At 36.5% G+C, this 23,074-nt stretch overlaps 3 protein-coding genes and 1 non-coding gene across 4 annotated transcripts; 1 reads left to right on the forward strand and 3 right to left on the reverse strand.

Annotated features, from left to right (window-relative positions):
* Window positions 1-3,438: 3,438 nt before the first annotated feature.
* Window positions 3,439-5,174, reverse strand: LOC131604687 (uncharacterized). The gene is made up of 4 exons (XM_058877113.1): window positions 4,834-5,174; window positions 4,318-4,791; window positions 4,035-4,209; window positions 3,439-3,915 (listed from the first exon to the last, which is right to left on the reverse strand). The coding sequence occupies exons 1-4, from the start codon at window positions 5,172-5,174 to the stop codon at window positions 3,439-3,441; spliced, it is 1,467 nt and encodes a 488-aa protein (XP_058733096.1).
* Window positions 5,175-6,324: 1,150 nt separating this feature from the next.
* Window positions 6,325-6,945, reverse strand: LOC131604688 (uncharacterized). Its single transcript, XM_058877114.1, has one exon. The coding sequence runs from the start codon at window positions 6,943-6,945 to the stop codon at window positions 6,325-6,327; it is 621 nt and encodes a 206-aa protein (XP_058733097.1).
* A 1,143-nt stretch (window positions 6,946-8,088) lies between these two features.
* LOC131608410 (small nucleolar RNA R71) lies at window positions 8,089-8,195 on the forward strand. The gene has a single exon (XR_009285672.1). It is a non-coding gene; the product is annotated as a small nucleolar RNA R71 (small nucleolar RNA).
* Window positions 8,196-14,210: 6,015 nt separating this feature from the next.
* On the reverse strand, window positions 14,211-21,085 carry LOC131601669 (uncharacterized). The gene is made up of 3 exons (XM_058873534.1): window positions 20,801-21,085; window positions 20,179-20,469; window positions 14,211-15,555 (listed from the first exon to the last, which is right to left on the reverse strand). Exons 1-3 carry the CDS (start codon window positions 20,954-20,956, stop codon window positions 14,416-14,418), a joined length of 1,587 nt encoding a protein of 528 aa, XP_058729517.1. The 5' UTR covers window positions 20,957-21,085; the 3' UTR covers window positions 14,211-14,415.
* Window positions 21,086-23,074: the final 1,989 nt, after the last annotated feature.

Consider the following 23,074-nt stretch of genomic DNA (forward strand, 5'->3'; position numbering starts at 1 on the left):
TGTTGATTGGATTTGATTAGAATTATGAGCCAAATTAAATCTTTGATTTTCCTTTGGTTTATTTGAATTTAATCACTTTTTAAATGAATAAAAATCCATAATGAATCAAATAAATTTGTGGCAATTGAATTTGGAGTCTTGGGTAACTTGAGGATGAAGATTGGGTCAAAAAAGATTGGGTCTCTTTGCAAAAAAAATCACTTTGGAGCCTTTTATTTCACATTTTTTCCTTTAAAATGGTCCAACTTTGACAAGGCATATCTCCCACAATGTTTAAGATATGGAGGAGTTCTAGGACTTTTTGGAAACCTCAAGATGTCCTCTACAAGTCAATTTAGAAGCTTTTTTCCATTTGGGGATTTTATCTTAATGATACGGGCTTTGACAAAAAACTGCTTTTGGTTGACTTTCAAAAAGGACCTATAATCTTTTGATCCATATCTCTCAAATGAAGCATTTTTAGACTTGGCATGTGAGAGAAAAAGTTGTATAGAATTCAATTTCCTTCAAATTGAGCTTTGGAAGGAAAATTTCTGATGTTCCATGTGAAATTTATGGCTGGTCAAAGTTCAGTTGACTTTAGGTCAAAAAAACCCTAATTTAGAAACTTTAGGTTTTGTTGATTTCTGAAATTTCCTTGATGAATCATGATCAATTGATGAATGATAATTCAAAATAAGGATGTTGACAAAAAATCAATGAATGTTGACTTTTAGGTCAAAATGGTCGACTGTTGACTTTTTGAGCAATTGACTGAGCAATCCTGGGAATTGAAGCCTGAATTTTGTCATAAAGGTAATTTGAAACATCATGAACCATATGAAATCCATTGGGGACCTTGATTTATTAATTCTCTTCGGAGAAATCAAAACCCTAGTTTAGGAGGTCATTGTTTAGGAGAGTATATCCCTGAGTCTTGAACCTTGGTATGAGTTTCGAAAGGTGAAATGGGATGGGAAAATTTTGAGGTATGACAGCGAGATACACATCCTTTGGGTTAAATGACCGGGTGAGAGTCACCTAGCTTAGTCGGTGCAATCTTTCAATTCTTTACTGAAAAATTTTCCGGATCATTCACTTATATTCATCGGCTCTCTACGTAGTTTGTGTTTAAGACAGTTTCGATTGTTGAATAAACTACTCGAAGCTACTTTAAAGCTAGAGGTTAAAGATTTGGTGAATGGGATGGTCGGTGTAGGGTCCCTTGTGACGGACGGCAGCACATGCATGTACATGCATGTGTGAGACAACTTTGTATGTTGCAGCGTGTGTTCAACGTGTGCAGAGATTCTTTGACCAAGCGGCATGCCATGCTATTGGACCATCATTTAAATTTCATAAATAACTTTGACTGGTATTCAAAGTATATAATGGGGTGTGTATATAATTCTCAGTACCCAAAATAAATAAATAGCATATACCAGTATAATTTTTATAACAGTAGCATAGTAGATTATAGGTAGCAGACTAAAATTGTCTTGTGTTCAACAGATATAGCAGTGCAGCAATATTTATTTTTAAACTATAGCAGATAGCAGCAAATATTTTAATGCACACACACACAATAGGGATTTAGCAGATGAAATAAAGCAGAGAAAAATAAAAACCAGAATAAAGAAAACTGCTGAATTTCATTAAAATCAAAAACTTGGAATTAAAATTTTATTTGAAAATAGAAATACTAACTAATTAAAATACTGATATTGAAAAAACTGAAAATTAAAACTACTAAAGCGGTAAATCCTAACTAAGTATTTCCTTCCCCTACACTTAAACTAGATGATGTCCTCATTATAAAAATGTAAGAGTTAGAAATCTAACCTAGAGGTCTTCAATTAGCCACTTTTCGGAGCAGGGAAGGACTGAAAATGTTGATATAAACCGTCAAGATTTTCCGTGACCAAATCCATAAATTCGTGGAAATCTCCTCGGAGTCTCCCTAAGTCGGTACGAAGTACAGCAACATCGTTCTGAAGGGTCTCAATAGCAGCAGTATGGTCAACCATAGGCACATCCTCATCAGGGGTAGCATCAATGTCATGGTAGCCAGTTGGTGTCATTGGATCACTTTCTTCCTCCTCGAGATCATTTTCACCTTGTCCTTCCAAGTCATATAGTCAGTTTTCTTTCTTGTGAACACTTGTGAACCTAATGCAAGGTAAGACAAAGTGATGAACGGGCTCATAGTTCACTAAAAGCTGATAAGGTGGAGAATCATAATTACTAATCCGGCTCTTGTTGAAGCAAAACTCGATGTCCGTGGATTTGAATCCTCCATAAGGAATCAATCTAGCAAGCAATGCTCTTAAGGACAGGGCACGGGCGATCTTTGTGACAAGACCACCTACAAGGATAGGACCAATGGTGTCTTGGGCTAGAACGGCCATCCTCGAAAGCATAAATGATACTCCTACAACTGGTCTGGATTGGAAAACACACATCATAATGCACAGCTCATCCTTAGTCACCGAGGTATCACATAAAGGTTTTCCAAGAAGTGTAAAAGCTAGTATCATGTGGAAATACCTAATGGCGGGATTGTGGATTTCCGAAGAGAGTCGTAGATCATTCTGATTTCTACCAGATATGGTACTCCAAAAGTAGTCAATTATGTTATCAGGGAAGTACTCATCATCAACTTCCATTAAAGCATCCATGCTTTTAGGAAATCTTAGTAACTCGGCCAGCTGACGGGTGGTGAAACGGTAGGTGAATCTAAACAACCTGAATGAAACTCTTCCTCTGTTGAATCCTAATCCAAGTCTAGGCTCATATCGGAGGGAACTCAGAAACTCTAAACTCAGGTTGCGGAAAGTGGGTGTACGGGTGGTAAGGATATCCTCCCATCCAATCTAATGAAGCATAAAGTGCACACTTTTCCGGATACCTAAAACGGTCAGAGTCGCATCATGCGAAAAAGCGGTGAGACCCATCTCACGCTGTGCCAGAATCTCATAGCGTCTCTCCTGATCCTCACTACCAAAAGCAACTACCATATCATCAGTAAAGTCCATCTCTAAAGTCAGAAGAGAGGTTAGTACCTTGGAAGTTTTTAAAATTAGAATGAACTTTAAGTTAGTATCATTTAAAACAAATGGAGTTAGTATTTTGAAAAATAAAATGTAGAAAGAAAAGAAAATATTTTTAATAAAACATTAAAAATAAAGTAATTCTTAAAAGAAAGTTAAAGTTAAAAGGTGGGTTGTCTCCCACGAAAGCGCTTTGTTTAACGTTGCAAGCTCGACGAATCGACGGTTAGTTCTTCGACTCGACGATTAACTCTACGAGCTTAATACTATCAGTGTAGTCTTTGTTTTCAACAATGTGGTAATGTTTTAATCTTTGCCCGTTTACAATGAAGCTATTGCTTGATTTTCCTTTAATTTCGACAGCGCCACTCGAAAATACTTTGGTAACTTCGAATGGACCAGACCATCTTTAACGAAGTTTTCCTGGAAAAAGCTTAAGTCGAGAATTGAACAATAGCACCACATATCCTTCATTAAATTCCTTCCTAGAGATGCGCTTATCGTGCCACTTCTTTGTTCTTTCTTTATAAATCCTAGCATTCTCGTAGGCATCTAATCTAATTTCTTCCAACTCGTTAATATCTAATAGACTCCTTTTGCCTGCGGCAGTGTAGCTTAAGTTTAAGGTTTTTATGGCCCAGTAGGCTTTATGCTCTAGTTCTACCGGTAAATGACAAGATTTACCGTACACTAATTTGAAAGGCGTGGTTCCTATAGGTGTCTTATAGGCGGTTCTATATGCCCACAATGCTTCGTGTAACTTAGTTGACCAATCTTTCCTAGATGTGGCAACAGTCCTTTCAAGTATCTGCTTAATTTGTCTATTCGAGACTTCAACTTGTCCACTCGTTTGTGGGTGGTAAGGTGTTGCTACACGGTGTCGACTCTATATTTTACTAAGAGTTTTTCGAAAATTATGGATATGAAGTGGGATCCTCCATCGCTAATAATTAATCTTGGTACACTAAATCTCGGGAAAATTATATTCTTGAACAACTTAATTACTACTTGTGCATCGTTTGTTGGTGAGGCTACAGCTTCTATCCATTTAGACACGTAATCGACTGCGACAAGTATGTAGTTGTTTCCAAAAGAAGGTGGGAAGGGTCCCATAAAATCGATTCCCCACACATCAAATATTTCTACTTCTAAAATTCCCTTTTGAGGCATCTCATCTCGCCTAGATATATTTCCAGTGCGTTGACAGCGGTCGCAATTTTAAACAGCGATGTGGACATCCTTCTACAGGTTGGGCCAAAAGAGACCGGCTTGTAAAATCTTTGCGCACATATTTGATGTGCTTGCATGCCCACCATAGGGGGTATCATGGCAATGATGTATTATACTCTCTATTTCTTCTTCCGGAACACATCGGCGAAATATCCCATCGGCGCCTCTCTTAAACAGCAAAGGTTCATCCCAATAATATTGTTTAAGATCATGGGAGAACTTCTTCTTTTGTTGATAAGTCATGTCAGGCAGAAGCACTCTCGCCGCTAAGTAATTGACAAAATCAGAATACCATGGCAGTGTGGTTCCGGTGCTTAGCATCTTAACGGCTTCGATTTGCGCTTTAGGTTGTTCCAATGTGTCTCTTTTGGATTCTAATTGTGCTATTAAGCGTTCATAAGGGAAATCATCGTTGATTGGTGTTTCTTCAGGTTTAATACCTTCAATCCTAGATAAATGGTCAGCTACTACGTTTTTGGCTCCCTTTTTATCTTTGATTTCCAAATCAAATTCTTGTAACAGTAGGATCCACCTTAATAGTCTCGGTTTTCCATCTTATTTAGCTAGTAGATACCTAATGGCTGTGTGGTCGGTGTAAACTATTATCTTTGCTCCTATCAGATAGGAACGAAACTTATCTAACGCGAAGACCACGGCCGAGAGTTCCTTTTCGGTTGTGGCGTAATTCATTTGCGCAGGGTCTAGGGTCCTACTTACGTAGTATATTGCGTGGAGTTTCTTATTTTTCCTTTGGCCTAACACTGCTCCTACGGCATAGTCACTTGCATCGCACATAATTTCAAATGGGAAATTCCAGTCGGGTGGTTGCATTATAGGTGCAAATATGAGGGTTGTCTTTAGTACTTCAAAGGCTTCTAAACATTCATTATTGAAATTAAACTCGACGTCTTTCATTAAGAGGTTTGTCAGAGGTTTAGAGATCTTAGAAAAGTCCTTTATAAATCTTCTGTAGAAACCTGCGTGTCCTAAGAAGCTCCGTATTTCTCTAACTGTTTTGGGGGGTTGGAGGTTCTCTATTACTTCGATCTTTGCTTTATCGACTTCAATCCCTCTTTCGGAGACGACATGTCCAAGTGACACTTCTCCCAGTTTAGGACGAGGTTAACTTGTACACATCTGTCCAATACTTTTTCTAAATTTGAAAGACATCCTTCGAAATCCTCCCCACATACAGAGAAGTCGTCCATAAAGACTTCCATGATGTTGTCTATGTAGTCAACGAAAATTGACATCATGCATCTTTGAAATGTTGCTGGGGAGTTACATAATCCAAAAGGCATTCGCCTATAAGCGAATGTTCCATAAGGGCACGTGAAGGTTGTTTTCTCTTGGTCATCAGGGTGAATTGGGATTTGAAAGAATCCTGAGTAACCATCCAGGTAGCATTAATAAAAGTGTTTTGCTAAGCGTTCGAGCATTTGGTCAATAAAGGGAAGAGGGAAATGGTATTTCCTTGTGGCTTTATTCAGTTTACGATAGTCAATACACATCCTCGCACCAGTCACCACTCTTTCAGCGATAGAGTCTCCTAAATTATTTACGGTAATTTTTATGCCTCCTTTCTTTGGTACGCAATGGACCGGACTTACCCACTAACTATCAGAGATTGGATATATAATTCCTGCATTTAGAAGTTTGGTGACTTCATCTTTAACTACTGTGCTCAGGATAGGGTTAATCCTCCTCTGATGTTCCCTAGAGGTTTTGCAATCTTCTTCCAACATGATGCAATGCATACATATGGAGGGACTTATTCCTTTCAGATCAGCAATGTTGTATCCTAACGCATATGGGTATTTCCTTAACACTTGTAACAGTTTTTCAGTTTCTGTTCCTCCTAACTCCGTGTTGACTATTACTGGTCTTTTGAGCTCATTGTCTAGGAATTCATATCTAAGAGTCTTCGGTAATGGCTTAAGGTCCAAGGTTGGTTTCTTAGGGCAAGGCATAGGGTTGGGTGTTAAAGCTAAGCATTCCATTAAGCTATCGTCTCGATATTCCGGACGCCAATTGTCATCTTCGAAAATCAGGGGCATTGGAATCTTTATAACTTCAAGTAAGATTCTTCTGATAATCCTATCTCTCTTACACATCCATCAATAACGTCCACCAGATAGCATGTATCTTCTATAGCTGGGGCTTGAAGGAATTGTGTTAGAATAAATTCGACCTTCTCCTCACCTACTTCGAATGTCAACTTGCCTTTCTTTACCTCTATAATAGCTCTAGCGGTAGCTAGAAATGGTCTTCCTAAGATTATAGGGGTATTGACGTCTTCCTTTATGTCCATAATTATGAAATCCGTAGGGATGTAGAATTGTCCGATGCGGATGGGTACATTTTCAAGAACACCTACAGGATACTTAACAGAACAGTCTGCAAGTTGTACTGACATTTTGGTTGGTCTCAGGTCTCCCATGTTAAGTTTCTCGCAAATGGACAAAGGCATTAGGCTAATACTAGCTCCTAAGTCGCACAAAGCTTTGTTTATGACAAATTTTCCTATATTGCAAGGTATGGAGAAACTCCCTGGGTCTTTCAGCTTAGGTGGCACTTTATTTTGAATTATCGCACTGCATTCGGCAGTGAGTGTTACGGTCTCATTGTCTTCTATTTTTTTCTTATTCGATAGGATTTCTTTTAGGAATTTAGCATATGAGGGCATTTGTGTAATAGCTTCTGTAAAAGGAATTGTAATGTTCAATTGTTTAAGAAGTTCTACAAATTTCTTAAACTACCATATGCTTTTAGATTTTTCGAATCTTTGAGTGTACGGGATAGGTGGTTTATAGGGTGGTGGAGGTACATATGGCGCTTCTTTTTCCTCCGTCTCGCCTTCCGTGTCCTCTTTCTCTTTTGGGTTACTTGATTTTTCTTTGGGTCCACTTTCCTCCTCAGTTGTTTTACTAGCGTTTTGGAACATAGCAGGGTTTTTAAGCCTAGGGTCAGTTGGTGCGTCCATCTCTCTACCACTTCGCAGAATAATAGCATGAGCATGTCCTTTCGGATTCAGTTGTGGCTGTTCAGGAAATGTCCCGACAGGTGCGGCAATAGGTGCTTGTTGTTGTGCCACTTGAGAGATTTGTGTTTCAAGCATCTTATTGTGAGTGGCCAACGCGTCTACTTTAGTCGCTAACTGTTTGATTTGCTCATTAGTGTGTACGTTTTGGTTTAGGAAATCTTTATTAGTCTGAGTTTGAGTGGCTATGAAATTTTCCATCATTAATTCTAGGTTAGACTTCCTAGGGACGTTAGGAGTAGCGAAGGGTGCCTTTTGATATCCAGGAGGTATACTAGGTTCTTGGCCACGCGCATATAAGGCATTATTGTTCTTATACGAGAAGTTAGGTTGATTTTTCCATCCTGGGTTATATGTGTTTGAGTAAGGGTTTCCTTGAGCATAGTTTATTGGTTTGGGGGAAACTCCTTCCAAAAGATGGCACTCGGGGGCAGCATGTCCAGACATCCCGCATATTTTGCAATTTGGGAAAACAGCAGCCACGGCGGCTACAGGTGCTACAGTCAGGTTCTCGATCTTCTGAGTTAGGGCATCGACTTTGGCGTTAACGCGGTTGATGCTACTTATCTCGTACATACCACTTTTGTTGAAGATTTCTCTCCAGAAGTTCTCTCTGACGGAGCTCTCTCACTTCCCCGTTGATAATGGTTTTGAGCCATACTTTCGATAAGTGCGTAGGCATCGGCATATTCTTTGTCCATCAGTGCGCCACCTGCGGCGGCGTCAATTGTAAGTCTCGTGTTGTAGAGGAGACCATTGTAGAAGGTATGGATAACTAACCATTCTTCTAATCTGTGATGTGGACAGAGTCTCAGCATGTCCTTGTATCTCTCCCATGCTTCGAATAATGACTCGTTGTCTTTTTATCTAAACCCACTGATCTGGGCTCTTAGCATGGCGGTTTTACTAGGTGGAAAATATCGTGCCAGGAAGACTTTCTTATGTTCATTCCAAGTAGTGACAGAATTTGCGGGTAAAGACTGGAGCCAAGCTCTAGCTCTATCCCTCAGTGAAAAAGGAAAAAGGCGTAGTCAGATAGCTTCCGAACTGACACCATTTGCTTTTACAGTGTCTGCGTATTGCAAGAACACTAACAGATGAAGATTAGGGTCTTCCATCGAATTTCCAGAAAATTCATTTTGTTGTACTGCTGACAACAAAGATGGCTTTAGCTCGAAATTGTTCGCCTCAATAGCAGGAGCAACAATGTTATTGTGTGGTTCAGCTTGCGAAGGAATGGCATAAGACTTGAGAGGACGCGGCTGTTCTCCCATGGTTGATTCTTCAACTGGTTCAGAAGTAGGATTAGGAACAAGAGTGCGAGTTCGTCGTAACCGACGTGATACAGTGATAGAACGCTCCGGTTCGGGAATTGGCAGCACTAAGTCTTCACTTCGAGATCGAGTACTTGGCATGCACAAAGGGAATTAGAGTAATTTCAATTTGCCTTAGTCTCTACAACGTAACAGTTAATTACGATATCGACTAAATTAGTCCCCGACAACGACGCCAAAAACTTGATCGTGACAAAGTGGGTATGTCTGTGATTATGACTGCAAGTGCATAGTCTATCATGTAGTTTTAAAAGATATCGAACCCAAAGGACTAAGAATCGACCTAATGTAGTTAATTGTCATTACGTAAATCTAAGGCTATCGTTTGATTGATTAAGATCAGACGGGGGAAATAAATGAATAGAATTAAATTAAATCAAAAGGGAATTTATATCGGTATGTAATATTCGGACGTCGGGGATCTAGTAAGCTATCGACACGGATCATAATTTAAAAATACTTTTATGTAGAAATCATTAGTTTAAAAACCTTCCTCTCACACTCTCGTGTTTATTGATTATGATTTCATTATTAAACCTAAGTGAGCGCTCTCGCTGTATCAATTAAAGTTTAAAATGATTTTTGCAAACAAATGAAGACTAATTAACCTTAAAGCGCTCTCGTTGTATTTAAGGTTAATGCTTAATTCCTACTGTCCAGTTAAAACCTCAAACTCTCGTTTTTATTGATCCTAACTTCTATCGTTTTTAACTCTCGTTACAAAACAGTTTAATTAAGCATTAGAAATTATAACCAGATAAATAAATTTTCGTTAATAAATTACGTCGATAGCGCCACTAGATTCCCTCAGTTATATGACTTTACATAGCGATAATGGATATTTAGCCGGACATTATTTTGATAGAAGAATCATAACAGATATAAATTAATTCGGACATAATTTGATAAATTAACATGAACAGTAGATAATAATTAATGCTAATAAATAAACCTGAATTAAATTGCAGGCTGAAAATTGAAATCTTGCAGCACTAATTCTTGAATCTGGGACTTGAAACAAATGTTGAAACTAAATCTAATCCTAAAAACTAAAAAACTAAATCTGAAGCTTAAAAAGAAACTGAATTGCAATAGTATTTCTGGTGTGTAAATCTATTGCCGGAAGTGGTTTGGAAGAAGTAGAATTGAACTGGAATTTGCAGAGAAGAAAATGACGGCACTAGGGTACAACTTCGTAACCCTTTCAATTGGTCTTGCTGGGTATTTATAGAGCTGCTTCAAATTCTTGGACTTGGATTCTTTTCGTCTTAGTAGCAAGCTTTTCGGAGGAGAAATAGGTGGAGAAAAAAACAGGGCTTTGACGAACGTATCTTCCTGGGCGTGAGTGTGTGACTCACGTCACACACTAAGTAAACAAAGTGGTGCCGACCGGCAGGGAGGGGGGCATGACGGACGGCATGGCCTTCCTTGTGCCACTCGTCACGTGCTCTCCTCTTGTCTTGGGCTTTTGGCTTTGCAGCATGGATGGTGGGCCTCTTTCTTCTTATTTGCACCCCCATCAATTCAAGCATCCTTTTAGCAATTTTCTCTTCATTTTGGCTCCTTTATTTGATCATTTCTTTTGTGAGCCCTAATTTAATAAATACCTGAAACAAATACGAAATACCGGCATAATACAAAATAAAGTAATAAAATTGAAATAAAATAAAACAATAATACATGTAAATTAAGCTAAATATACGATACATTTTCGTGTTATCAATTAACTCGACCAACATTCCAACATTATCGACGTGAAATCGTACTATCAAATATGCATGCAGGCAGGTGGATCGATAGTCTAGATAGAGAGAAATGAACTAGGGCATTCGACAACGGCCAACAATGGGGGCACATGACTACAAATCTTGTGGAGTTAATGAACGGTGTTTTTAAGGGCATCAGACATCTTCCAATTATTTCCTTGGTGAGATCATCCTACTTTAGGATGGCTTCCCTTTTCGCGAGAAGAGGTGAGCGGTAGAGTGCAGTTTCATAATCGGGACAACTGTTCAGCAAAAGTTGCATGAAATTTATGAAAGAACAATCTGCCAAAGCCAGCAGCCATCATGTTACATCTTTCGACCGATTCAATCGCACCTTCAGTTTCAAAGAAACAATTGACCATAATAAGGGCCTCCCGAAACAAGAGTACAGGGTTCTGCTGGAAGAAGGGTGGTGCGACTGCGGAAAGTTCCATGCCTTTCGCATGCCTTGCTCCCATGTCATCGCAGCATGTTCATATGCGCACCGAGATGTCTTAGCACTCTTAGCTCCCGTTTACAAGACTGACACCTTGCTCGGAGTATACAACAATGCATTTCCAGTGATGGCAAAGGAGGATTACTGGCTTGCGTACGAGGGGGGTAGTATGGCATAATGACAACATGCGGCGAAAGAAAAAGGGTCGACCCAACAGCACGCCTATCAGAACCGAGATGTATGATCGTGAAAAAATTGTAAGAAAGTGTAGCATTTGTCGTCAAGTCGGACACAATAAAAATACGTGTCCTAATCGTGGATCAACCTCCACCAACCAATAATTGTATGTCATGTATTTTTACTGTCTTTTATGAAATCAACTAGACTTTCTTTATTCCTGAAACATATTGGTGTTACAACTAACCAGACACAAACAAAGATTAAACAACAAGAACACAAACATAGCATAAACAACAACAACACTTAACAACAAACACTGACAGAAATTAACAACATTAAAACAACCATAATTTCACGATATCACAACCATCAAGATGATGTCATCTGTGTCATGCATCATGGTTATGACATCAACGTCGTTCTTTACTTCAACCCACCAATGTTCGGTTTTCCCGTGATAATTGACGTCCTCGTTCTCTGCCTCTGGATTCGTCTGATGCTTTCACTAGGTTCGTACTTCCCGTCTAACCAACGCAACAACGACCTCTTCAGATGTTCCATGGAATGAATGCTTCAAAATTTCATTTTAATCGGAGGTTTCACAACTGAGTAAAACACATGACCATCTCTCTCTTATAAATCGGCAAATTCGCCATGACGAGAAAAATCGATGGGAATGTGAGAAAACGGAGAAAAAAAGGTGTGCAAAATGATGGGGATTGGAAGCATATTTATAGAAAATACCTTATCACATAGGAGTCACCCCTAGAGGTGTCAATTTATGGGGCCTATTAATTTGAGCCCCAGCCCCATAATAATGGGGCTTAAAAAAAATACAAAAATATCAGGCCCTTAAACACATAGGGCCCAAAGTTAAAAGGCCCCAAAATTTAAAAGAGGGTCATTAGGCCCCAAATAAAATATTATAAAAAAATTAATTTAAAAAATAAAATAATAAAAAAATTCAAAAATAATAACTTTTAAATAAAAAATATGTTAAAAATTATAAATAAATAAAAAAAATTTTAAAATTTTTTTTTAAAAAATTAAAAAATTCTGTTAAAAAAATTCTAAAACTAAAAAAACAACTTTTTCAAAAAAATTAAAAAATTCGGTTTAAAAAATTCTAAAAATAAAAACAAATTTTATGAAAAAAATGTGACTTGTTAGTATATATGAACACACTTGAGTAGGACTTTATATTCTTTCTTCAAACTCAAACAAAAATATTATGCATCTCAATTCAGGAAAATATCCTATAAACACATGTTTTTAAAAAGATAAAATGCCATAATCTTCACTTACAACTAGAACAGTATAGTCCATAAATATATCTACTAAATTAATAACAATTCCACCAAAAAGTAGGATTGTTAAACACAAAAATTTTATGCTTGTACATCTAGTTTACTATTAATTTATAAATGGTTTTTTAATACTTTGACCAAGTAACACAACACAAAAACACAATTCCAAAAACCATTTATAATATATAACTCAAAAATCAAACACACAGTAAATAAAAACCAAACACACATGACAGTTGAAACACATAAACCATTTTTTCATCACAGAAACTCAGTTGCTCTTCCTCACATCACATAAACTATTTTTTTTTTTTTTTAAATTCTGAAAGACCAAAACATGGTACATCATTCAGTTTCGTTTCATCTCGTTGCCGTATTTCGTTTCGTTTTTCTCGTGTCTCGTTTTATTTTGTTTCGTCTGGTCGCCGTAAGAGATAGTTTGGTACGCTAAAAAATTTCACTTTCTTTGAGACATGGTGAAAAAACAGATGACACATGATCAATTGGCTCACATATTATATGGTCATAAAACTAGCAAAACTAGCAAAGGAGAGACACATACAGTTGGTTAAAGAATATATATATATATATATATATATATATATATATATATATATATATATATATATATATATATATATATATATATATATATATATATAAACCAAAATCCTTTTTTATATATATAGTCTGCATTTCTTCTTAATAGGCATTTAGTAATATATTATCAGATTCATACATGCTAAAATTTGGAATTGGAAAAAATGGAGTCTTCTAGCTTCAGAAAATTGAAGCTTCGTGGATTTTGGGAATAAAATGAGGCCCCTTCAATGGGGCCAAAAAAAAATATTATGTAAAGGGCCTATAATTTTAGGGCCTAAAATACATTTTAATAATTGAGGGTTCAATATATTAGGGCTTTAATGGGGTCAAATAATTAGGGCTTTTAGTTATAGGGCTTATTTGACAGCTCTAGTCACCCCATATGGCTTTTATATACAAAATATGTACATAGGCACCACCACCATCAGACCCTAATTTGGGTTGCACTAAGGCGCCACATGGGGTGGCGCAAACACACAAAAAAAAATTAACCTATGCGCCATGGGGGTGGCGCCTATGTGTAGGGTTCCCCCCAAACCTGATTACCCAAATAATTTTTCTAAAAAAATGGCTTTTTTGTAATTTTTTTATAAAACCTGGTTATTTGAATTATTTTTTTCTTCAAAACAAAATCATAACTAATTATAATTATTTCGTTTAATTATTTTTAACATACACAGTCATTTGATAACGAATATTAAAAAATATTTTTCTATTATTATACTTTTTCGTTTTAATATTTATTTAATTAATAATTTTTATTATATATTAATGTTTTATAATAAATTAACCATAAATTTATAATAAACCGTGCTTGTCTAATCATTCATTAAAGCAACACAAACAAATATTTGAATAAAAAATCAAATTCACATCAAATTTGCACTTTTTATTAATTCTTTTAACTTTTTTTTTCTTTGTAATAAATAATTCAGTGAAATTTTGGCAAAATCACAATTAATACTACTTTAAACTTGGAAAACAACCATAAATTTATAATAAACCGTGCTTGTCTAATCATACATTAAAGCAACACAAACAAATATTTGAATAAAAAATCAAATTCACATCAAATTTGCACTTTTTATTAATTCTTTTAACTTTTTTTTTTTTGTAATAAATAATTCAGTGAAATTTTGGCAAAATCATAATTAATACTACTTTAAACTTGGAAAACAACCGTTTAAAATAAACAAATTTTCTTCATAAAATTGACACTTTAACAAAAGCATTGACACTTTAACAAAAGCAGGGAGTAATAATTATAATAATTTCCATATGCCTGTTTAAAATAGAAATAAAAATAAATAAATAATAGAAATGAACAAGTAAAAGGATATAATCTGGAAAAGTACTAGACATCTGAGACATTTTTACATACGATGATAAGCGGTATCCACTACATAAAACTTTTATTCCATGCATAATAAAACACGCAATTGAGTTTTAACAGTCACGGACGTTCCCCGGACAACAAGTTAAGTTGTTGTTCACCCTGACCATCCTCTTTGGGGGCCAACAGAGCTATGCACATTCAACCTGTCAAGAACAGAATTGAAATCTATGGTTTGTCCACTTTCCTCCATCCTTTGTATCACACTCGCCACATGGTCACCCCTGAATCCCATGTTCACCAATTTCTCAATCAACTCATTGTAAGGATGGTTGCGCACAAACTGTGACTGGTTAGGATTTCGAACCATGAGATTAGGGTTCTGAAGGGAAGCACTTGTTGGAGGATATCCAGATTGAGCAAAATGTGAGGGTTGAGATGGTGGATGATGTGTCCTTCCACCCTCACCACCATCATACATTATATATGCATTACCAGGAGGAGGGGGGAGTGTCTGGTGTGTCCCGCTAGCTCCATACACGTCACCTGGTTGTGAAGGAAATGAACTCTTGATTTGCTGGGGTGGGGGTTGCTGAGGAACTGTTCTACCAGTTCCACCATATCCATATTGCATGGAATCAGCACGGCTGGATCCAGGTTGCGGAACCCCTGAATATGGCATTTGCATGGGCATGCTGGTTGGCTGTGTATCTGCGGATGATGGATTAGATACTTGGCTTGACTGATATGGAGGATACACAGTTGATGAGGGGGGTCTCATTTGAGGTTGCATTGAGGGTTGTTGACCCTGCTGAGGCCATTGCTGCGGCTGCTGCTGATACTGAGAAAATTGTTGCACAGGTGTGGGAGGGTTTACTTGAGATGGTGTTGGTTGTGGAGCCACCCGGGACATGTCTTGTAGTTGGGGGGTTCGGTATTGTTGATCAGAAGGCATATACTGATTCTGGGGGAGCTGAGACGCTGCAGGAGCAGGCGGCATGTAATAAGCAGGTTGTTGAGTGGGTTGATTCACATTTGGTGGTGGAGCTTGGGCCGGGGGTCCTGCAGGCAGCTGCTGAGGAGCAATTTGATGAGGCAGGGCAAGAGCTAACTGATGGTTGTTCGCATCAGATGCATTATCAGTTTTTTTAGGATCTGCAGGTGAGGATCTGTCCTCATTGGACTGTGAATGGCTTGAGGAAGATGATTCCTTCTGAGCAAGTTGAAGCTTGGCTAGTTCTTTCTGAGTCTCAGCTAACTCTTGCTTGTCTCTTAAAATTTGTACTGACCGGTGAACCTACACAAGGAACAATGAAAAAATGAGGCTGGAACAAAAGCAAGAAAAAAAACAGATTACTCTATCAGTAAACTATGCATAAAAACAAAGTTAGAAATTAACAACCTTGATATACAAAGCATGTTAAAAATTTGTGGATCAAGAAAAGATTTGAGTTCTCACATTAACAAATTATGATTTCTAATTGGGGAGGACTAAAAGAAAGCTTCTATTAAATTTTTTTCAAGCATGCACGAGTACTTTCAGTTTATTGATGACTTTGACATGTGAAAAGCCATGAATAGCCCTATATCACATGGAGAATAACATAATAATAGACATGGACAACTAACAATAAACACTAGTAAAATCCATTAGAAAGGATTTAGATCAAAATGGCCTCTCTGAAAAAACTGGTTTTTTATTCACAAAATACAGCAGAATCATCTAATCCATATTGACACTGGTAAAAGCAAGGTTGTCAAGATCTCGATCTATATCTTAAAATATAACGATTCTGCGATCTCACTAACCCCCAATAATCCAGATATTAAGTAGAAGTGTAGAACCGAGTATGATCGTTGCATAATCGTAAACAACTTGGTAGAAATCGCAACATCATTGATTCTGTATAAAGTATTTGAAAAATGGTAGCAACGTATTAAAACACAATCATACATGTCCAAAGAATATGAAAAGGGGTCATTTTCCCACTAATAGACATGCCTACCAAACTATTGTGTAGAAATAAGATATATAGTATTACTTTACGTTTTAGTAGGATCTTATGATTTTTGTTGCGATATTGTTACATACTCCCGATCTTGCAAAAATAATTGAGTAGGATCTTCCGATCTTAGCTACAACCTTATGTTTTACGATCTTCCGACCTTATGAAATTAACAAGTCCTAGCATTCCTGCATCAATTATAATTTTATATCACATGAATGGCCTTATATCACATGGAGAATAACGTAATAAACTTAATTCATAATGTCACTTCTTCACCTTCCACGACTCATTCAATTGAACCACAACTGTCCAACTGATCTTCTTCCAATTCCACAACCCAAATCTCTACCTCAATCTTCTCATCCCTCCTCCATACAATTATCCAACCCACCTTCTCCCAACTCTACAACACAATCATCTCACACTTCATCTTCAAATCATCATTCTCTAACATAATCCTCATTTAGTTCTACAACACAATCATCTCACACTTCTTCAAATCATCATTCTCTAACACAATCCTCATTTAGTTCTACTCATTCTCCATCCATGTCTTCATCACACTCCCTAGATTCTAACCATACTCCCATCACCTCAATTAACTCGCAAGATTCTGATGTCTCATCTAATATCCAACCAACATCTAGTTCAGAATTTGAGCATTTATCTTTTCTTCATCCCAATAATACTCATCCCAAGGCCACAAGAAGAAAATGTGGTATTGTGCAGCCAAGACTTCATCCCACTCTACTACTTATTGAGGTAGAACCAACCTCCTACAAAGTTGCTCTTCAATGCCTTCACTGGCTTGCTGCTATGACTATTGAGCATGAGGCTCTGCCCAACAACCACACCTGGACCTTAACTACTCTGCCTCCCTAAAGACAGTCGCAAAAAACAGTTTATTGGGTGTTGTTAAGAGTCCCACATCGGACAATATATGGCCTGAACATGTGCTTATAAGTGGGGGTAATCCTCATCCTACTAGCCGGTTTTGTAGGATTGAGTTAGGCCAACTCACATTTCTTAACAGGTGCAAATGGGTCTATAGGGTCAAACAAAATCCTAATGGCACTCTGAACAAATACAAAGCCAAGTGGCAAGTGGCAAAGGGGTCCAGTCAGGGTTATACTCACTATAGCTATATCCAAAAGATGGGTCATCCCTCAGTTAGATGTTAATAATGCCTTCCTCAATGGAATCCTTGAGGAAGAGGTTTATATGAACCAACCACCAGGATTTGAACATGCTGGCAAACCATTAGTATGCAAACTCATCAAGGCAATTTATGACTGGAAACAGAGCCTTGTTTGAAGCTCAATTGTGCCCTTAAGAGCTTTGGTTTTATTTCCAGCAAATGTGATCCATCACTGTTCACATTAATTACTCAAACTAACACTATTGTGAATCACATTAATTACTCAAACTAACACTATTGTGAAGCTGCTTTATGTTGATGACATAATTGTCACTGATAGCTCTCAACCTCGCATCAAAGCACTCATAAACAAACTCAATGATCAATTCGCTCTTAAGCAATTGGAAAATCTTGAGTACTCCTTAAGGATAAAGGTAAGCCAACACCCTGATGGATCTTTATTTCTCTCTCAAACCAAATACCTAAGGGACTTACTAAAACAAATTTGTCAAAAGCAAAAGGACTGCCAACTCCAATGATCTCAAGCTTGAAATTCTCAAGGCATGGCTCTTACTATCACAGTGATCCAAATTTCTACAAGTCCATAGTAGGAGCTCTGCAGTATGCCACAATTACAAGGCCTGAAATTAGCTTTGCAGTGAACAAAGCTCGTCAGTTCTTGTCTCAACCTCTAGAAGGTCAGGACTGCAGTAAAAAGAATCCTCTGATACTTAAGAGCAGTGGCAGATCCAGAGATTTTTTCTAATGGGGGAAAAAAAATAGTAGAGTAAATTTTTCAATTCAAAAAATAAGAGTTTTAATATTATAATTTTAAGATATAAAGTTTAAATTTATCAATACTGATCGTAAAATTACTACAAATGTCACTTTAATTAATAAATAAATATTGAAATAATCAACATAAATAAGTATATATCTGTTTACTATTTGAAAAAGAGAAGAGAGTAATTACTAAAAAAAAGTGAAAATATAAAAATTAAAAAAGTAAAATTTAAATTAAATAATATTAAGAACATTCTCTTTGACACATAAATTTTAATAAACTCCCTTTTATTAGTTAAAATTTATATGAAATTCATCATATAATTTGAATCTCGTATAAATTAAGAGGAGCCTCATAACTTATAATAAATAAAAAATATGTTTCGTTAGATAGTAATGAAAAAATAGCAAATATAAGATTTTGTTTTACAAATTATAAAGAAAAATAAATTAAGAAAATTTTATAAAATAAAAAAGATTTAGACAGTAGGATAGGATTTAATATTAGGGGCACAACAAATAGTGTGAGAGAGTGGAGAAAACATAGAAAATTTGTGGGGGCAAACTTCTCCAAACTTTGTATAGAGAAAAAAAATTAGCATTATCAAAATAAGATAAAACTAGTTGGTGGGGGCTTAAGCCCCCTTTTGGTTGTATTGGCATCCGCCCCTGCTTAAGAGGATCCCTACACCATGGTTTGTTGCTTAAACCAGCATCCATTCTCATGCCTCTCTCTATCAAAGCATTCTCAAATGTTGACTGGGGTTCAGATCTAGATGATAGAAAATCTACCTCTGGATCATGCATTTATCTAGGCCCTAATTTGGTTTCCTGGTGGTCCAAGAAGCAATCCTTGTTGCAAGGTCTAGCACAGAGGCAGAGTACAAAAGTCTTGCTAATACTGCCTCAGAAGTCCTATGGATCGAGTCCTTCCCCTCAAAGAACTTCAGTTCCTTGCACCACTCCCATCCTATTTTGTGACAACCTAAGCACAGTGACTCTCACACCCAGTCCTTCATGCCAAGACTAAGCATATGGAATTGGATATTTTCTTTCTCGGGGAAAAAGTGATTAGTAAAAACCTAAGGGTTCTCCATATTCCTGCTAAAATCAATATGCAGACATACTAACCAAACCACCCTCTCCTGTAAGATTTCTACATCTCAGAGACAAGCTCCAAGTCTTGGACAAGTCAACTTTCTCTTAAGAGATGACCCTGCTTTTGAAGGGAAACTAATAGAGTATAGAGTAATAAGAACTTGTGTCATGTGTAACTAAATGAGATAATTATTCCTTTATAATAACTAATGTGCTGAGTTAGCATCAGTTAGTTATACTATATAAACTCTATCAAGAGTTAATTGTAACTAATTTATATCATAGTTGAAATTCAGTTAGAACAAAAAAACATAAGGGATTCAATCCTCTTTCTCTTCTTCTCTCTTTTACAAATAAGATTTTTTTGGTGCATTACGGTGCTTGGACTTTAAGAAAGAGAAACTAAGATTTAAGCTATTTGGGTTTTAAGATCTCGGTCCTCCCAATATGGGTTCAATTAACAGAAAATATTATTAATACAAAACTAGCTGTTTAATTTTCTATAGATCCATTTGAGATCAATTTGGTCCTCCAAATATTTAAAGTGGCTAAAAATGCTTCTTCCATCAAGCCCTGTGAGACACCAATTTGAATCATTTCGAAGTAATTATTTTTTATCACAAATCATTGAGAGACCAAATTGGCATCAATTGGGTAATTTGACGACTAAAATGGTACTTTGGTCTAAAGAATAATTTCTATGATATCCTTATTTTTAGAAAACTTACAATATTTTGTGTGCATACCTATACTGATATGGGTACAAATCTGTCTTTATGCAACATAGATCTATAGCAAGCTATAAAGAATATATCAAAACAAGTAAAACCATCGAGTATAAATTGAATGCTAATATGCCATTATAGTATTACGAAATGAAGTTGAAACTTACTTCCTGAAGATGCTTTTCAAGAGATTTGAGCTTTGAATCTTGCTCCCCATGGTCACGATTTAAATCAGATCTCATTTCTCCAATAGATTTGTCAAGATTGTAGCAATATAATTCCAACTGTGATAGCCTTGAACTAATTCCCTCGAGAAATCGCATGAGATTGTCCGCATATTTCTTCATGCTATTCTCAACAGTTGCAATCACGTCTAGGCTTAAAGAATCTTCAGGTGGATTATAGGCAGCAGTAGCAGGAAAAACGGATGTCCTTGCTATCCTTGATTTGTGAAAATCCTGCCAAACAGTATGGTGTGTTGATATTTTTTTTTTTTTAAATTGCAAGATAGATGTAAAATTTATATGATAGACTCCTAATAATCACAATTACGAGTATATATTTACATTGTAAAAATACGACAAAATTGAGAATGGTTAGGAAAACACATAATAAAGTTGTATCGTGTATGCAAAAACAAAAGACCTAGAAATAAGCATTTAAACTAAATACACACGAATCTCAAACAAATAATAATTATGATTCCTAAAAATGGTAAATTTTATAAACCCTAACCCCTTTTCGTTTTAGTGAGTCAACGCCTGAAATAGGGAAAAAAATCTAAAATACCTTGGTTGAATTAGGGGCGATTGCAGGATCGTTGTGATTGCCATTGGAATTGGAATCCCTGTTGGAAAAGTCTTCGTAGGAGCATAAGATGTCATCAGAAGCAAAATCAAAGCCTTTAGAAGCGGGGTTACTGCGACCAGACGATCCAGAAGCCATGGACGGAGCTTGAAGATGCGAAAGACGAATTCAGTGATGAGAGAGAGAGAGAGAGAGAGAGAGAGAGAGAGAGAGAGAGAGAGAGAGAGAGAGAGAGAGAGAGAGAGAGAGAGAGAGAGAGAGAGAGAGAGAGAGAGAGAGAGAGAGAGAGGGGGAGGTAGATGTTTTCCTACTTTCTTTTCTTCTCTGGCGTTACTTCGCTTTTCCTCAAAACCGACTACCGGTGCCTAAGATAAATAAATAAATAAATAAATAAATAAATAAATAAATGTCTATTTTCACCCATGACGTCGGTTTGAAAAAACCCTGTTAAAAAAAATTGTAATAATTATCTCAATAAATTTTAAAAGTTTTAATTTATATTTTTAATAGGTTACATCATCAAAAAGCCTGATAGTAGATTTTTTTTAACTTTTTAATGAATTATTATTCCACCCCACATATTCACCCAATATACCCATTAAAACCCTTACTTCCTATATCTATTAAAACCCACAATTTTTTGTATCCTAACCCATAATTTCGTTCTTGAATCTTCTTCTTTCCATTTCTTTGAAGCTTGCGTTTTTTCTCCTCTTCAACTTTTCTTTGCTAATTTTATGCATCACGCTTCGTCTCTCAATTCAAGTAACATGAGTCAACCAATTTCTTCTAACTCAAGTTTATCTTCAAATGGTAGAGTAACTCCCAAATGTGGCCACAATGTCTCCATGAAGTTGTTTGTTTCAAAATCGGTTGCAAATCCAGGGAGAAAATACTGAAAGTGTAAGTTTTAGGGCAAAGGAGATGACTGCAGCGCATTTCTTTGGGATAATGAATTTTTTGGTGAAAGAGATTTTGGCCATTCGGATGTAGGTTCAGTAGAACTGATGAGCAAAATTGAGAGATATATCGCAATCAAGATGGAAGCCATGGAGAAAAAGATTGATGGGTTAAAAAAGAAGATGAATTATGTTTTAGTTGGGTTTATTTGTCTATGGGTTCATTTCTTACTTAGTTCATGTAAAAAATAAATTCATGGAGAAGCTGTAACTTATGTTTTCATTTCCTTCTTATGTTCATGTGACTAATAATTTGTCTATGCTGTAATGGTTTATGTTATATGAAGTTGTAACTTATGTTCTAATTTCTTTCTTATGGAATATATTACTCTTAAATGAGTTTTGTTCTGATATTAATCTTATGAGTTTTGGTTTATTGTATCTCAAGTCAATTTGTTCTGATAACTTAGGCCATGAAAATATCTTGGAATGATGACAGAAAATAACTTAAGCCAAGACAAAATGAATGATACATAGTTAACAACTTGGGTTGATACCAAAGTGAACTTAAGTCAATATGTTCTGATAAGCAAACTATGTGCACATTATGTGTTTAACATAGAATAAGTCAAAGTTACAAAAGTGCACATTATGTGCTTAACATAATGGCAATAACACAGAAAAGTTTCAAATTGAAATTACAAAATGGAACACTATGTGCACAACTATTGAGTCATGCGCCTGGCAATGCCCTTCCACATCTTCTTTGATGTACTACTGTCATACCCCAATTTTTGACCTAAGATACCACCTCATATCATCTGCATATGCATCATTTGCATCTCTAACAAATTGCATAGCTTGTGTTTGCTACTTGTGACTCAGCAGGATTTAATCAGGAAATCACTCATCAGTACAAGTAACAGTCAATTAGGGTTTTGTTCTCCCTTCATCTCAAAAGAACCATCTTCATCAACAATCAACATTTGGTCCTCAGAGATCCATCTCAACAAGCTCAAAGGCTCTGAATCGACTGAATTAGGGTTTTGACTGAAGATAGCACACTCCTGACTTTAGCTCAGGATTTGACATAATGACTTGGGACATGATATCAAGACCTCAAGTGCATCATTTTGACCTAATCCATTGGCTCATAACATCTCCTACACAAAGATTGATCAGACAAATCCTCAGATCAGGGTTTTGAACTTGCAGGGACTGAAATCAGGGATCACATTTGGGAAACCCTAAAAATCCCCAGGAAGTCAATCAAAGGTTTCAATCATCCTCAAATAATCCCTATGACAATATCCCATGGAAATTGCATCTCAATTCAAGACCTACAGTCATCAATTTC

The sequence above is a fragment of the Vicia villosa genome, linkage group LG5, assembly GCF_029867415.1.
Source record: "Vicia villosa cultivar HV-30 ecotype Madison, WI linkage group LG5, Vvil1.0, whole genome shotgun sequence".
In the NCBI taxonomy this organism is placed as follows: domain Eukaryota; kingdom Viridiplantae; phylum Streptophyta; class Magnoliopsida; order Fabales; family Fabaceae; genus Vicia; species Vicia villosa.

Excerpts from the sequence above, each read along its gene's own strand:
- LOC131604687 (XM_058877113.1), bottom strand. The coding sequence starts at position 5,174 with ATGAAAGACGTCGAGTTTAATTTCAATAATGAATGTTTAGAAGCCTTT. Across the intron at positions 4,792-4,833 it reads ACCGACCACACAGCCATTAG|GTGGATCCTACTGTTACAAG; the intron begins GTATCTACTAGC and ends GAGACTATTAAG. Across the intron at positions 3,916-4,034 it reads CAACAAACGATGCACAAGTA|AGTCGACACCGTGTAGCAAC; the intron begins GTAATTAAGTTG and ends AGTAAAATATAG.
- LOC131604688 (XM_058877114.1), bottom strand. The coding sequence starts at position 6,945 with ATGCCCTCATATGCTAAATTCCTAAAAGAAATCCTATCGAATAAGAAA.
- LOC131601669 (XM_058873534.1), bottom strand. The coding sequence starts at position 20,956 with ATGGCTTCTGGATCGTCTGGTCGCAGTAACCCCGCTTCTAAAGGCTTT. Across the intron at positions 20,470-20,800 it reads TCGCCCCTAATTCAACCAAG|GATTTTCACAAATCAAGGAT; the intron begins GTATTTTAGATT and ends ACTGTTTGGCAG. Across the intron at positions 15,556-20,178 it reads TTGAAAAGCATCTTCAGGAA|GTTCACCGGTCAGTACAAAT; the intron begins GTAAGTTTCAAC and ends TTCCTTGTGTAG.